General features: G+C 52.7%; 1 protein-coding gene across 1 annotated transcript in view; it reads right to left on the bottom strand.

The window, feature by feature from the left end:
- Nucleotides 1–16151, bottom strand: part of RPH3A (rabphilin 3A) — a 32385-nt gene that overhangs the window by 11000 nt on the left and 5234 nt on the right. Inside the window, exons 2-7 of the mRNA XM_017814477.1 lie at nucleotides 12546–12768; nucleotides 12095–12109; nucleotides 11210–11344; nucleotides 3184–3313; nucleotides 2499–2585; nucleotides 1911–2080 (exon numbers count right to left, since the gene is read on the bottom strand). Of these exons, the coding sequence (XP_017669966.1) occupies nucleotides 1911–2080; nucleotides 2499–2585; nucleotides 3184–3313; nucleotides 11210–11344; nucleotides 12095–12109; nucleotides 12546–12622 (614 nt within the window). The 5' untranslated portion in view covers nucleotides 12623–12768. The remainder of the gene's footprint in view (nucleotides 1–1910; nucleotides 2081–2498; nucleotides 2586–3183; nucleotides 3314–11209; nucleotides 11345–12094; nucleotides 12110–12545; nucleotides 12769–16151) is intronic.

Genomic DNA, 16151 nt, shown 5'->3' with positions numbered 1-16151 from the left:
AGAAGCCAGAGCTCAATAAAAGCTGCCTGTTGTGGGGCTGGGAAGTTCAACAGCACCAGCTACTGTTGCGATTAAATCACCTTAATTAAGTGGTTTCCCCAAGTGCTGCTGCATGGGAAGGGGAAGATCATCATCTGGGAGCACCAGGCTGGGCACAGGCTCATCTGGAGCTCCCCACAGGGCTGTGACCAATCCCAGGTACCCACAGTGGGTGCCACCCCATGGGGCTCACCCCAAAACACCACCCAGACACATAGGATGTGTCTCCATCGTGTGGGCTGGAGGGAGCACAGCTCAGAAAAACGCTGTGCCACCAACACGGAGCCACAATTGGGAACTCAAGCACGGCCACTGTCACAACAGACCCTGAGCTAAAGGATGGGTGGGATGGAGGGGACCACACCAGGGGAAATGTCCTCTCAAACCCCTACTACCTTCTTTGTAATGAAGGAGAGGAAGAGGAGGGTTTGCAGCCACTGTGCTGCTCTCATTTTAATGATTGTCCAGCCAGGGGCAGGTGCTGTTGGGAGGGGTCTGTAATCCTCAGCACCTCAGCACTGATGTGGAACTGTGAAAATGGGAGATATTACTCAAAATTAACTCCCAGTGAGACCTTCTCAGTCTCTCCAACTCCCTTACAGGAGGGTGGAGCCAGGTGGGGGTCAGACTCTGCTCCTGGGGAACAAGGGACAGGACAAGAGGAAACAGCCTCAGGTTGTGCCAGGGGAGGTTTAGGTCGGATATTAGGGAACATTGCTTCACTGAAAGGGTTGTCTAGCCCTGGCACAGGTGCCCAGGGCAGGGGTGGAGCCACAATCCCTGAAGGGATTTAAAAGCCATGTAAATGTGACACCTGGGGACATGGGTTAATGGTGGCCTTGGCATTGCTGGGGGAACGGTTGGACTCAGTGGTGTTAGAGGGCTTTTCCAAACTAAATTATTCCATGATTCTAAGTGGTGGAGGGGCAAGGTCTTACCACAAAAAAACCCCCAGTGCATCCTCCCCCTGTTCTGCCTCCCGTGCACGGCACAAGCCTGGGCACAGCTCTGTGCTGGTGCCCTTCGGTGGGGGAAACCAGAGCAGAGCAGCTCAGCTGCTCCATCCCTTGCAGACATGCACAAGCCCCCACAAACCTCCAGGAGTTTCTCCGGGAGGTTTTCCAAGGACTGCCATTAAATAAGCAGAAAATCTCCTGCCCCTCACAGCAGGACCCACCACCCACAGAGGCAGCTCCGCTCAGCGCTGGAATCGCAGCCGCTCAGCCCCGGCGTGTGCAGGGGGTGGGGAAGCCCAGGAATAACTCAGTCCCCGCGTGGTGGGCGGCAGCAGCAAGGAGAGGTCCTGCTGCAGCCTCCCATGGGAAACTCTGCGGGAAAACGTCATGGGAATGGAGGGAAGGAGAGAGGGGACTCAGCACAGGCGGCACCAGGGCAGTGGCACGGGGAGAGGGTGAAGGCCGGTGCTTACCCTCGGCGTCCGGCTCGGCTGGGGGGGGCCCGGCCTCCGCCTGGCCTTGGGGGCACAAACAGAGCGAGAAGGGGTGAAGCTGCAGCCCACACTCCCCCCAACACCAACCCTTATTTCCCTTTTTATTCTTGTTTTTCCCAGGCTTCTCCGTCACCGTGTTCATACCCAGGCACTGCCCAAACTCCCGATCCCCACCCGGGGCTGCTTTGCTGAAGGATGTTCCTGCAACCCCGTCCACCCCCGACTTGGACAGCCTGGATAAAGCCTTCGCAGGCAGGGAGGGCAGCAGGACCATTTCTACGCTCTTTAGGACACAGGCAGCAGCCACAGGACTGCTCTGGTGCTTTTTCCCAGAGTTTTCCCATGCCAACAATGTGGAGAGACCCAATACCACACTGGCAGCACCCCTGCCAATGCTGGGGGGGTCAGCACCCACTGTCACCTACCTCGGGTGGGTGCCCGGGAGGACACTTTGGGGTCTGGGGTGGGCGGTTCTGCCGGGCTGGGCTCGCTCGGGGCTTGGGGTCCCTTGTTCTTGCTGACAGGCATCGGCTGGGGCAACATCTGCTTGGGCAAACCCTTGAAGAACCAGGCACCAGAGCGCTTCCACACCTGGGGGAGCAGGGAGAAGGCTGGCATCCATGTCTTGGGAGGGGTCCTGGGGACTTCATCCCCCTGCACCAGCAGGTGGAGAACACACAACTCCACATCCCCACCCTGCAGCCCATGCTGTTAATTAATTAACTCTTTGGCTCATGCTGCAGGCAGCAGACAGTCAATCTCTGCCCACAACAGCCTCTGCGACACCAAGACTTTGTTTTGGACTAATAAATGTCATTTTATGTAGAAAACAAGACCATGCTGTAAGAACCAGACTCGAGCAGCTGGGCAAGGCTTAGTGGTGCTGAAAATCCCTGGGAGCTTCAGTTGGTCCCATCTGGGAGGTCTGGGGTGGGGACAGGGCACAGGGTGACACCAAGGGCAGGGACCATATCCATGGGGCAGGGGGAGCCTGGGGGGCCACACTCACCTCCCGCTGCTCACTGCAGATCTTGCAGAGCCAGATGGCGTGGGGCCGGTTGTTGGTGGTCTGCACCCCGCACTTGGTGCAGACGTTCTGCAGGGAAAACAAAGTTCTGGCCACCGCAAGGTCCCACCACACCAGCACCACCAGTGGGATGTTAATGAGGGCTGATTAACGAGAGCTCTCCCAGCACAAGCACCAGTGAGCACAGAAACCCTCGGAGATGTCCTCTCATGCCACGTGTGGAGGGACGTGGGGCTAAAGAAACATCCCCCCAAAGACTGAGGTTCCCCCAGAGCTGAGATGCTCTCCCAGATTTGTCAATAAAACCCTCCCCAAGGATCGTCCTGATGCTCTGTGTGAGCCATGTGTGGCAAAGCAAACTCCTCCTTTCTCCGTGCTCAGAGCTACAGGAGCTCCACTCTGCTGGACTCCCTCGCTCACAAGCACCAACCTCATTCGAAGTTATAATTTCCAACTGCTAAAAGCCCGAAATTACAAAATAAATTGAATTAACAATGCCTGAGCCAGCCAGTCCACACAGCATCCCTGCAGCAGGTTCCTGCAGTCAGGAACGATTGCTGGGGGATTCCTTGGGGGCAACAGGCTGTGGGGATCAGGGATGAGCTCTGAGGGTCTGGGGGGTGCTGTGGGGGTCCGGGGAGGTGCAGGGCACAGGGAGGGGCCTCACCTTCTTGCAGTCCTCACACACGACACAGGCAGACCCACGCGGCCCCAGCTGCTCCCCACACAGGATGCAGCGGTTCACCCCGTCCCCCAGCACGCTCCGGCGCATGTCCTCCAGCCTGGTCATCAGCCTCCTGGCAAAGAGGGGACAGGGAATGTCAGGAAAGGCTCAGGATATTGGGGTCAGGGTCCTGCTCCTGAAGGGCAGCCACTGCCTTTGGTCCGGCCGCTCCTTTTCCTTGGGCAGCTCCCGGTAGAGAATCTCCCCTTCCAACTGTGGGAATGCAACCAGGGGAAAAGACGTCCCAGTGGGATGTAATACTCCAGCACGTCCTTTATACTTCATATTGCACAATATTAACTTCCACTGATGCAGCCAGAGAGCTGACACCAGCCCCAGCTCCACGTACACGCATGTGGAAATCCATCCAAGGCAGCATCTCTACAGAGAGCAGTTTGGCATCAGTGAAGCAGCTTTGTCCCCAAATGGAAACTTTTCCACCCAGTGACTGCTCACAAAGAGCTGCAAGAAATCCTGGAAGGGCTCTAGTAAGGACTGAATGAATAAATTAGCTTTCTTATTAATTAAGGAAAAATATTGCCTATAGTGGAAATTATGGAAATTCTTTAAATGAAATGCTAAAAGCCCACTGGAGAACAGGTTATAAAAACACACCTTTGGTTCCTGCAAAGGCAGAAAAAAAAAAATGAACAGTTAGGGAAGTTCTGGAAAACCAGCATTCGCAAAAGGAGTTTGGGAAGAAGGAGGGAGCTGCCAGCATCGTACGCTTGGTTAACCCAGAATCCTGGCCCTAAAAATAGCATGAGAAGGGAAAAAGGATGCATTATTTATGCCATTCAGTGAGGAAGGAGCAGGAATGAAGGAAGGGAGGAGGAGATCCAAGCCCACCAGAGAGAGCAGCCCCCGAGGCCGCCATCCCCCTCGGCAGCCTGACCCAAATCCGACAGAGCCGCGAACACGGCGCGGCGCGAAAAACACCCGGCGTTGGAAAGACATTTTCCCACATGTCTGATGACACCTTTGGATTTATGGTGACTTGGCTGCCAACACCTTTGAAAGGCTCATAAAGCTTCCGTCCACACAGGGTGCCTCTGGTTTGGTGTCCAGCCACCTGCAGGACAGCTAGTATTCCATGGGCTCCATGGGGAAAAGCTTGATGAAGGAACAGCAGCAAGAGGGGGAAAAATCATGCAATCATAGAATGGGTTGGGTTGGAAGGGATCTTAAAGATTATTTAGTCCACCCCCTCCCATGGGCAGGGATATCTTCCACTAGCCCAGGTTGCTCCAAGCCCTGTCCAACCTGGCCTTGGACACTTGCAGGGATGAGGCAGCCACAGCTTCTCTGGGCAACCTGTGCCAGGGCCTCACCACCCTCACAGGGGAGGATTTCTTCCTAAAATAAAGCACTGTGGGACGTGCAGCCTAGCACAGCTCAGAAATTCCTCACTGCAGTCAACAGGAGCATCTCAAAGCACTTCACCAGCCACCACATCAAGTCCAATGTGGGGATGCAGCTCCATGACTCCGCAGACATTATCCAACCAAAGCCACGTTATCACATCATCTCGGTTAGGTGGGAGACAACAGCTCTGCTAAAACCCACCAGGGAATCTCCCACTCCTCCCCATGGGCTCCAGGCTGCCAGTGTGGAGGTGCCTCCTGACAGTTCTTAATGAACCTGCACAGCCCGTTCCCAGCAGGGAGATGGGATTGCTGGGCTGGGTGGGCAGCAGCAGAGCCAGACGGAGCCAGCAGTGGGGAGAAATCGCTGTTTTCACAGTTGCAGTGTCACCAGACAGCAGATGGAGGAGTTCACAAGTTCCTTCAGTCTCCATCGCCCGCAGCTCTGGCAGCGACAGGACCACGGGGGCTCTAAAAACAGCAATTCTGGTTTGCAGCCTTTCGTTAAAAAATAACATCCTTGGACCATGGTGAGGGGATTTTGTGCTTTTCCACTTCATGGAGAAGGTGCTCCAGTGCTGGATGGAGTTTGCAGCAACCTGGTCTAGCAGAAGGTGCCCCTGCCCTTGGCAAGGGGTGGGATGAGATGAGTTTTAAAGTCCCTTCTAGCCCAAACCATTCTGGGATTTACTTGAGATGTGACTGTCCATCCCCACCCATCAGCACCCACCCTTGGTGCCTTTCCCAAGCTCCATGGCCAGCACATTTTGCTGCAAACACGGAGCTCCCAGCGACTTCAGCAGAGCTGCCTCATCCCATAACCCCCAGCCAGCAGTATTCCAACAAAAACCTGGAAACTGGCTGTTCCCCAAACGTTTCTTATTTAAATGAAATGAATCCCTGCCCATGCAGTGCAGGGTCCCCACCAAGAGCCCCCAACAGCAACCAACCAACAACCTCCAGCTTTTGGGGCAGCACATCATTCCCACCTCACCAGGGGGAATATTCTGGGGGAAAAAACCCTTTCTTTTCCAAGCAGCGAAGCACAAGCACCTCCTGCAATCCCCCCCCAGGCTGTGCTGCAAGAGCTCCAAGCAAAGCAGCTTCCCGTTGGAAATCTGCAAGCCCAAACAAACTTATTATAGAAACTAGAACAAATGGCACAATCAAAGGGATAAAAAAAAAAAAAAAAGGAAAAAGCCTTTGCATTTCAAGAGATTCATTATTTAGCTGCAAAATCTCTCCCAGTCTCTCATTTAGCACAAGCGGCTCCTTAAGTGGTTTTTTTAACCAGTGGAAGAGCTCAGCAGTCAGAACACACACCTGTGGCACCCGTTGCAAGCCAAGCACATTTCCTTAATTAAAACATCCCTTCAAGAAGGAAAAATTGGGGTGTTTGTTTTTTTTTTCCATGATTCAAACGCTGCTGGGAGAGAAGTGGATAAAAAGTTCAAGTCCTGGGGTGAGCTTGGCAGAAAGAGCCCTGGGAAAGGGGGTGTTGTGTTGGGACCCCTGGGCTGGGAAGCTCCTGATTAAGTAATAACCAGGAGCAAATAGCCCAGGTTTCTTTCCAGCTCCATCCAGCACCTCCAGAGCCCCATTTCCACACGGTCTCCCACCAATAACCAAGGGAAGCCCTGCTCTTGCCAAGCTTTCTGCCTTTCCCAAAGCTTTTCTCTCCCCTAGATATGATTTCTTTATCATTTTTATTGCCCTCCAGTTCATCCCTCTCCCTCACACATCTCCAGGGCTACACACCTTCCTTGCCATTGTCTGCCCTTCCAAGTGCCCATCCCTCTGGCCTCTGTAGGACTGCCCTTAAAGAGCAGGAAATATCCTTCAAATTGTTAAAACAGGGGGGAAAAAAGCCAAGAGAGGAGTAATTGAAGCTGGTAGCAGGGAGCTGGCTCAGCCCAGCACCCGGAGCCAGCCCTGTGGAGCGGGAGAACATCCGTCACCCGCCAAAGAAATACGGATTAGTCACTGATGGGAGCGAGATAGGAGCAGCTGCATCCGAAATGCTCCACGTGCACCTGAGATAACAGCAATAAAACATATTAATGATAACATATTAACGACCCAGCCCCATAAATATGGTTTGGAAGGGGAAGGTGAGCAGCCCCAAGGCAGTGAGCCAGCTCTCCCCAGGCATTCCTGCCCACACTCCAGAGCCCTGGAGTGGGCAGGGAAGGGCTCACGGTCACAGGAGACCTGCAAACATCTCCCATGGTCTGTGGCATCCCCACAGGGATGAGGGACCACCTTAGGCTGGGCTCAATCCTAGACAGGATGGAACTGGTGATGGGTTTGGCAGTGTTGGGTTAATGCTTGGAAAAGACCTCCAAGATCATCAAATCCAACCTAAATGATCTGATGGAACTCTCAGTGCTGCAGCATCAGCGTTTTCTCTTGCACCAGGACCAGAGGGATGCAGAGAAGGACAGAGAGACACTGGAATTAAGTGCTGATGATCCTGGAAAACAAGACTTAACAGCAGGGCAGGCACACAAGAGTTTGTTGTGTTTAAATATTCATTGCCACTCAGAAGTTAATGGTAAAGATGTGCTTAATGGGTTTTGTGCCAGGGAGGACATTTAATGCTGTAAAGGGGGTAGGAGAAGGACCTGATCCATGAGGAACGACCTGATCCAGGGCATGATGAGCCAGGTGCTCCCCAGCACCACGTGGGAACCAGCAGGGACAGACTCAGCCACCAAAAAAACCACATCCATGGCCAAAAGAAACTCCAGTAGAACACAAAGGAGGTCACAAAGTGCCTCCAGAATTAAGCACTGCTTTGCCTCCATGGGGAAATCATGTGCCTTAAAGGGCTGAATATTAAATTAAGGCTAATTTTAATGGCATAAAAGAGACAAGAAAAGCAGCCAAGCTACAGATTAAAGAAAACATAATTAAAATTGGGATGGGAAATGAGAAGCAATTTTCCTCCCCTACAAGTTTGCAGGTGACTAAAGGTAAAGCACCATTTGGGCTTTTCCAGGCTGAGCCCTCACCATGGAGAGGAGATGCCCACAGAGGCCACAGGGACCTGTGTTTTTCCAGATATCCCATTCCATGCTCATGTGCTTGCTGCCTCCCAGGATGTGTTACAGGAGGTTGTTACTTTACAGGGTCATCCCAGCCTTGGAAATAAGAGAGGAGGATTTTTTTTTAGGGAAAAAACCCAACCAAAATCCCACAAAAACTCAAGCAGCATGAGCTGTCTCCCAGCCATGAATCAACCTCATCTCCTTTAGAAGTCGGCATCTCAGGAGACATTCCTGCCTGTCTCCAGCAACCTCCCTGCCCTTCCTTGACCCCTAATTTTATTTTTATGTTGTCTGCACACAAGGAAGAAGAGCTGAGGCTGTGGTCCCCAGTGAGCCTCCCTGCTGCTGGTCACCAAGGTTAATGACTTAATCCCCTGTGATTAGAGCCATCTGCTCCAGCATTATCTATGTGTCATCCCAGCAATAAGCAGCCAAATTAAAATGCAATCCTGCTCCAGAGCTGGTCCTCTCAGAGGAAAGGTGAGAGGCTGTGACCCATGGGGAGACAGTTAAGCCACAGCACTTTTGGAGGGGATCCAGGAGCCGTATGTCACCTCACCCCTGGGAGAACCAGCTCCATGCAAGGCACCCTCCAGAAATATCAATTTCTGACTTTGGGTGGTTTGAGATCTTTCCTTCAATGCCAAGAGCAGGCTGGAACTCATTAGGCAGCAGAGCAGACTCGGTGTGTTATTGATGGCACCCAATTATAGATGTATAACGGAGTCAATTAGTGCCTGCAGGTGCTCCTGTGCCAGCTGGGAAGAACAGGCTCCTCCTGGAGTGCAGCTGGAGCATCACCACCACCATCACTGGAGTATCACCAGAGCTGGCACAGGGACCCCCTGAGCATGAGCCAGGCCAAGCAGGGAGTGAGACGGGACAGCAGCAGATTCATCCCTGCCAACGTGGACCTCTGATCCCTCTGCCCAACAGCTTTCAGTCCCTGTGTCCCTCAACCAGCCCAAGGGATTATCCTCCTCCTCACCCAGCAGTTGACAAGTCCTTCATCAACTCCAGCCGGACGTGCTCTTGCTGTGTCATGTTTAAGATGATTTCAGCTCCTATTTATCCTTCTCTATGCCATGAGACAAGGATCCAGCCAAAAAAAGCCCCACACAAAGTGTCCCTGTCCTACAATCCTCATCAGCATCCAGCTCATGCATCCCACGGGCTCCATCCACCCTTGCAGCTAAAAATACTCCTTCACTGGATTAATTTGAGCTGGGTTTGACACAAAGTCCAATTCCACAAACAAGATCTCAACAAGCAGCATCGATTTGTTCCCAACCCAGCCGAGGTAAGGGGCTGGTGGGACAGAGGATAAAGGAGAGGGAGGGAACTAAACTGGGAGAGACATCAGGCACAAGGAGGTTCATCTGCAGCCAGCACCAGCTGTGGGATTCATGACTGCTCAAGTATCAGATGTAAAGCTCAAATGAACCCCTCAAAAACATCCACTTAACTCCAAATATTTACCACATATTCCCTCTTTGGAAGGCACGCTCACTCCACATGAGCTCTTCCTTATATTAACCAAAAACAAAATTTTCATGGAATGACAGAATGGTTGGGTTGGAAGGGACCTCAAAGCCCACCCAGTTCCACCCCCTGCCATGGGCAGGGACGCCTTCCACTAGACCAGGTTGCTCCAACCTGGCCTTGGACACTTCCAGGGATGGAGCAGCCACAGCTTCTCCGGACAAGTTTTAATGGATCTTTTTTTTTCCTTCTCCCTTACAGAGAGAGAAAATCCCAGCAAATCCCAGAAACTCAGGCTTTCCAGGAGCAGCATCCCGGAGCAGCCTGTCGGACCAAGGTACATCCATATCCACTGCCTCCCTGCCAGAGGCCAGCCTGGCAAACCCGGATTATTTTGTAATATAAGGAGCTCTCCTGGATAAGGTCCGAGCAGCTCCTGAACGGATGATTCCGTACGAGACTGATCCAGGCGCTGTCCCATATTTCTGGAGCTGAACATCCCACAGCTCTTGTTGTGCAAGCCAACAAACACAAAGGGGCTGGCACGGCTCCCGCTGCGCCTCCACGCAGGGGGGGATCAGCTGCGGCAGCACATCCGCCAGCATTCCCGGCTCCCAGTCCTCCGCCCGGCTTTTCATGAATGAGAATGAGCAAACCTCCTCCTCCTCCTCCTCCTCGGCTCACAAGGCGAAAGGGAGGCTTTCTGCAGGCTGGCAAACAGCTGCACGATGCAAAATAAATCTCTCCCCCCTCTCTGCTGAAGATGATTTATGCCTGATCCAAAGAGCATCACGTTTGAGAGTAGTTCTTACAGGGCTGCAAATGGGCAAAGCCGGGAAAACGCTGCTTGTAAGCACTTTTAGGGAATGAATCACCACCATTCACAGCTACTTTCACCTGGTTTCTGCCAAAAAGCCGGGAGAGGAAAGCGCTACCTGTTGTAAAGTGAGGTGATGCCAAGCTGGGGAGGCATCTTGAGCCTGGGGGAGCAGCACATCCAAGGGGCATATGCCAAGGCCTGGCAGTGAGAACAACCTCTGTCAAGGCAAAACCTGTCCAGGCTGTTCACAGACCACTCCTAACAAAGGATTTCTGCAAGTGAGTAAAGAAATCCACCAGTTCGGAGGCCACAGGGTGCAGCCAGAGCACACCACGGTTGCACCACAAACACTCAATATTTAAGTGTTATTAAGGGACAGCAAAGCTTCCCCAAGATACCAAGATGGGCTTTGGCATTCCCAGAGCAATGGAGAGCACAATTCCTGCCTGGGCCTGAGTATGTTCCCTCCAAGGGAAAAAAAAAAGCCAGATGCTTAAGCTCAGCAAGAAGAAACTGTTCCTCTGTAAGGAAAACAGGTGTGATGCCTGACAAATGGGATTATGGAGATCCCACTGGAAAACCAGCCCCAGCAGAGCAAGTTGATACCTCATTACCATTATTTCACCTGATACCTTTGCCCAGGAAGAGCAGAGGGGCAGGAAAGGAAACACAGGCTCTTCTCACCCTCTGAATGGGTGCCAAGGATGCCCCCAGTACCCTTCAGTGGGCATGGGTACCCTAGAATCCCCAGGAGCTGGCCCCAGCACGTACCAGCCCTGAGCATCACTCAGACCTACTGAGCCTCAGAGACAGCTCATTTCAGGGTGGCAGGAGAGATTAACCACAGGGATGGATCCATCACTACTCCAGCCCCACGTCTGTTTTCCCAAAACAAGACAAAGCCCCTCTCAGTGAACCATGACTTTGCCCACACTCAAGGGGCTCAGGCTCCTGGACAAGCAGCTTCACGAAATGACATGTTATTAATGATCCCTTTTAGACTGAAAAAACCGGCTGACACCATAAATCCTTGGCCCAAACTCCGTGGCACACAGAGCAGGAGCAGCACACGGAGCAGATCCCTCCCCTGCGCGCAGGTTCCTCCTGGCTGAGAACCAAAGATCCCCCGCAGGCTCCTTTCAGGAGAAACACTGCAGTGCAGTAGCTGCTTCCCAGGAAAGCAGCCAAGCAGGAGCTTCCTCCCATGTCCCTCTGGACCTCCAATGCCACCAGTGCCACCAGCACTGCCTTACCCGATGCGCTCCTGCTCCATCTCCTCCATCTTCTCGGCGCGGGCGATGACCCTGTTGATGATCTCCTTCTCCTCATCCGTCAGCTCCTCGCCCTTGCGCTGCCGGTCGGCTTGGCCGCCCCAGCCGGAGGGGAGCCTGTGGGAACAGGGATTCATCCATGGATCACACGTGTGATTCATACCATGGATGTGTGCGGGAACAGCCAGGCACCAGTCCCCAAACCCAAAAGCAGGGCTAGGATATCACCCCACCCCTCAAATCCCTTCTAGCTGCAAATGGCCCCCCACCCCAGTTGGAAGCTCTTATCTCCATTTTTTGTGGGTTTCATATGGAAACACTTGTTTTATATGGATAAAAAATTGCTTTATAAAAATATTCTCATTATTTCCACGTTTCAGCCAACACAGTTCACTTTGCAGCCTCCTCTCCACTGTGGAACACCAGGTTTGCCAGTGAGCCGCGGTACCGGGGTGTGGAGCAGGAGTGGGTGGGGTTTTTTTGGGAACATTTCAGCAAACATGGGAGTGTTTCCTCCTCTAACATCATTTCCAAGGATCCTTTCGCCCAGCCTGGGTGTCAGGCAGCGATAACCTGGTGACAGGGTAACGTCTGCCACTCAGACTGGAACAACAAAGGATGAAAAAGGCAAATGTCCCTCATACCTTCCATCTTTCTGCTCATCTAAAGACCTTTCCTGTGTATTTTTCTTCCTGGACTGAATGCAACTGCATGGTCTTGAACCTTAAATGCATCAAAACCACGTGCAACACTTGCCAAACTCAATTTATTTTTTTCTTGGCATCTAAAACAAGGCTTTTCCTATTTTCTCAAAACCATCAGAGGAATAAGTTAAAAACAACAAAAAAAAGCAAGGGAGATACTTACTGCTCCTTCTCGCTGCTGGGAGGCACAAGAAAGAGAGGGAATAAGGATTAGGTGAGAGCAGGGACAAGGGCAGCTCAGCCTGTCACAGCCAGCTCCAAACACGAGCTTTGCCCAGCCCCTGCATCCTCCAGGCTCCCCAAACCTGTACCCAACCATGGGTGCTGCCACCACCCACCCAGCCAGGACAGAGAGGGATGGAGCACCTCCCTGCATGGTGACCACACTGGAGAACATCAGGACAGACAGATGGGGCTCCTCATCAGCACCAGGTTCATGCCCACCCACGGGTCTGTCCCCATCACCCGCTCAGGGGGTTTAGGGGGTAACACCACAAAACATCCTCGTCCAACCGGCACAAACCCAGTTCCTGATGTTCCCAGAGGAAGACCCTGTGTCACCTCCCACCCTGGGGACTCTCCTCCTTCCCGCAGCCCCAGTCCCCTCCTCTCACCTGGCTCGGACAGACATGGTCCTGTCGCTGGGGCACATCCACCGGTCGGAGCTGCCGCCCACCACGGCGTCGGTCATCGCCCGCTCCCGGGGCACTCGGGGACTGACTTCAGGGACACCAGTGCCCTGATGAAAAGCACCAACGTGGCACACTGGGCAATTCAATCACCTCACTTACAGACAGCAGCGATGCCAATGACGGTAACCCAGAGCTTTCAGCCAGGCTGGAGGAAAACAAAAAAAACAACAAGAGAAATCTCAAAAATCATACCTGGAAAGGCTTTACGTTTGGCATTAAGAGGAACTGGAGCAGGAACGTTACTTTGGTGACTGTCTTGATATTCTGCATGAGACACAGGATCCTACCACCACCCCCCTCCCAGGAGGCAGCGCAGCCGTGCTCGGCACAGTTGTAATTAATGAGATACCCGACCTCACATTAATTATGAGGCTTCAGAGCTGGGAGGGAAGAGAGTGTTCCATTTCAGAGAAACATCTACAAACCACGGAACTTCCTCCCCAAAACCCAGCACGTCTTGCTGTCCTTCCCCAAACCACCTTCCCTCTTGAACAAAACTCCTCCTTTTTTATTTTCGTTTACTAAAGGTTTTGCTAAATGGATCCATGTGAGGCACTGAGGGAGGACATGGGAACAGGACCCAAACACGATGGTCTGTCCACTCATCTCCAAGAGGTTCATCAAGAAAGGGTTCTTCAAACCCTCCTCCTTTCAGCAAAACTGATACTATTATTAAAATACAAATTGATGTCAAATCCACAGCCTGTTTTATATTCCCATATTTTGGAGGTGTTTTACCCCTCCACCCACCCCCCTAATCCCTGCATGAGGATGACAAAGTCCAAACTGATAGTGACCAGCATCACCCACAGAGCAGGGATGCATCCATCCATCCATCCCATCATCTCTTCTGAGTGAAAACCAGTGATTTTATGGAAGGTGATCACCTTGGCAGAGCAGCGTCCCCCAAACCCAGCCCAGGGCAGGATCCATCCCCCTGCACAGCCCCTCACCCCTGCACGGTGCCAGGGATGATGACACTGCCAGTCACTATCCCACCTGGACCACTCCCAGGATGGTCCTCAAGGGCAGCTGGTGTGTCCAGGGGTGGCATCACCCACAAGACACCACTTGCAAAGGGAGAAGCTCAGGCTGAGCCTCCCTTTACAGCTCTTCAGGTGGGAATAAAAGCAAAGACAATCCCTCCAGGAAGGGCTTTGCTGCAGCACTGACCAGAGCACAAGGCTCTGGATATAAGCCCCCCTTCCTTAAGGCTTCCTGCTGATGGAGGCAATTTTTTTAGCTCAGCTGCTTCCCACCCCCAGGTTTCCCCCCCCCCATCTCCTCCATGGATGGGGGACCTGCAGAAACACCCCAGCAACAGCCTCCCACCTGCACCACTCACAGCACCTGCATTTGAATTGCTTCCTCTGCCTGCAGAAGAACTAAAAATACACAAAAAACCCCCCCTAAAACCCTCTGCAGAGCCTGGTTGTGGATGATGAACGGCCCAGAGGCTGGGAGAACCTCCTCTCCCCACCCTGCTGTCCTGGGATGATGTTGCTGTGGATTCCTCCCTGCCTGGGAGGGACCTCCAGCACCAACTCCAGCATCCCAGAGGTGCCCGTGCACCCCAGCAGCACCAGAATTCAGCCCAAATGGGTAAATGCACCTTTGCAGGGCATGAAGCAACTCCAGAAAAACTCCAGCAGAGGCACTGGGGAGGTTTTCCCAAGGAGAAGAGGGAAAACAGGAGGTTGTAAACTTGCCCCACTGAAATCACAAACTCCAAGCCACGAAAACCATAAAACTTTCCCAAAAAGGAGGAAAAAAAATAATTCCCATCATCCTCTTCCTGCTCTGCAGTTATCTCTGAGGAGTCAGAGATTTGAGGCTCACCTTGGCTTCACTGAAAACTTACATATACATGAAAATATTTTTGGAAAAAAAGGAGAAGTGAAGCACGTGGGTAATTAGTGCTCCGCTGGTTTCACACAGTGCCTATTCCTGTGCCAAACCAGAAGGCTCTGATTAACAAGGTCAGTTAAATAAGCAAATTGTTCATTTAAGTCCCCACCGCCACCTCCACAATCCGCAGTGCAGCAGCAAATTCCCGCTGGGAACGAAGGGTTCCAGCACAGCCTGGGGGTCTTGTGGGGTGGGCACACATTTAATAGGGTGCTCTGGGAGGAAGGGCAGCACTGTGATGCCACCACCCATTTTTGTGGAGATGTGGGTGGATAAGGGACGTGCCTGAGGTCACATGGAGCAGGAGTGTCCAGCCCAGCCCTGCAACAGGGGAAAATAAGTGGAAAATCCCTGTTTTTTCCTAGCAAAGGGGATAAAGTGACCACCAGCACTCAGCACTGGGGAGGAAAACTTCTTCCCCCAACTAGAACTTTCTGCTAATAATAGAGAGGCCACGAGTGTTTCGCTTTGTTGCGGATGGAGTGGAGCCCAGGGACAGTTCCTGAAGGAATTCACAATCCGTTCCTTCGCCTATAAATAATAGATTTGGAAGATCTACTTTGCATTACTTCCAGCAACTACCCTCACTTGCCCTAATGCTTGGTTCTGCATTTTTAGCACATGGTAGAGAACAAAATAACAGCTTACAGTGGCTTTTTCCCCCCGCCAAATCCTTGCTCCCAAGCCAAAGGACGTGGCCCATCCAAGTGGTGATCGATGGGATGCAGCAGCATTTAGTTAATGAAATGGAAACATCCCAACCTAAGAGGTTGCCAAGACCTTCCAGGGTTTGGCTGACCCCAGAGGGTCCCAGGCTTGCTCCCCCTGGTTTGAGATGAGCAGGGATGTGAGCAGGTCTCCAGCTGCTCGAGGTTCTCCAGTAGATGCTGGAAGGAGGCGGCAGCTCCCGCCAGCGCCAACGTGTCCAGGGCAGAGCCAGGAATAGCAGTGAGGTCTTAATTTCTGGCCTTAAGGAAGGGCCACATGACTCCAATCACACCGCTCCATTACTTCTGTGTGACGGAGCCCATGAATGTGATCATGCCCTGATAAAATGGGATTGAACGCCTTCCGCGGATCCCTCGGCCTCTCCCGTCATCGCCACTCGCTCGGAGCCAGGAGGTGCCAACTCGTGGGCGCTTCTCCAGCACCCAAAACCTGGCAGACGCAGCATCAGTGACCAGCATTCCTGGGCAGGCAGGGAAAGGCAGCAGGAGCCCCATGGCATGAGCCAATCCCACCCCACAGCACCAGGAAGGACACGGAGCTGCTGCTTCCCCGGGCAGGACCCAAAGCCACCCACAAACCGGGCACCTGAAAAGAGAGACCTTCCCACAGCTGCCCAAACTCACCCCTTCAGCCACCTGGAAATAACAACCCAGGGTAGGAAACAGACAATTCAGTATTTTACAGGCTCCCAGTGCAACAATCAGGTTTTTACGGTGAGCTCAACAGTCCACACTCGGTGCCTGCAGAGATTGTCTCCACCAGCAAAGACACTGACACAGGCAACCTATTTCTCCAGCCTTCTCAGCTCTGCAATGCAGCTTTCTTAAATATTGAATAAGTCTGCTGCTCTCCACCACCTGCCAGTGCCAATGATGAGGTAATTTTTGCATT

This window comes from Lepidothrix coronata, unplaced genomic scaffold (assembly GCF_001604755.1).
Source record: "Lepidothrix coronata isolate B3197 unplaced genomic scaffold, Lepidothrix_coronata-1.0 Scaffold44, whole genome shotgun sequence".
NCBI lineage: Eukaryota > Metazoa > Chordata > Aves > Passeriformes > Pipridae > Lepidothrix > Lepidothrix coronata.
Note: the sequence above shows the minus strand (reverse complement) of the source record. Positions and strands in the feature narration are given on the sequence as shown.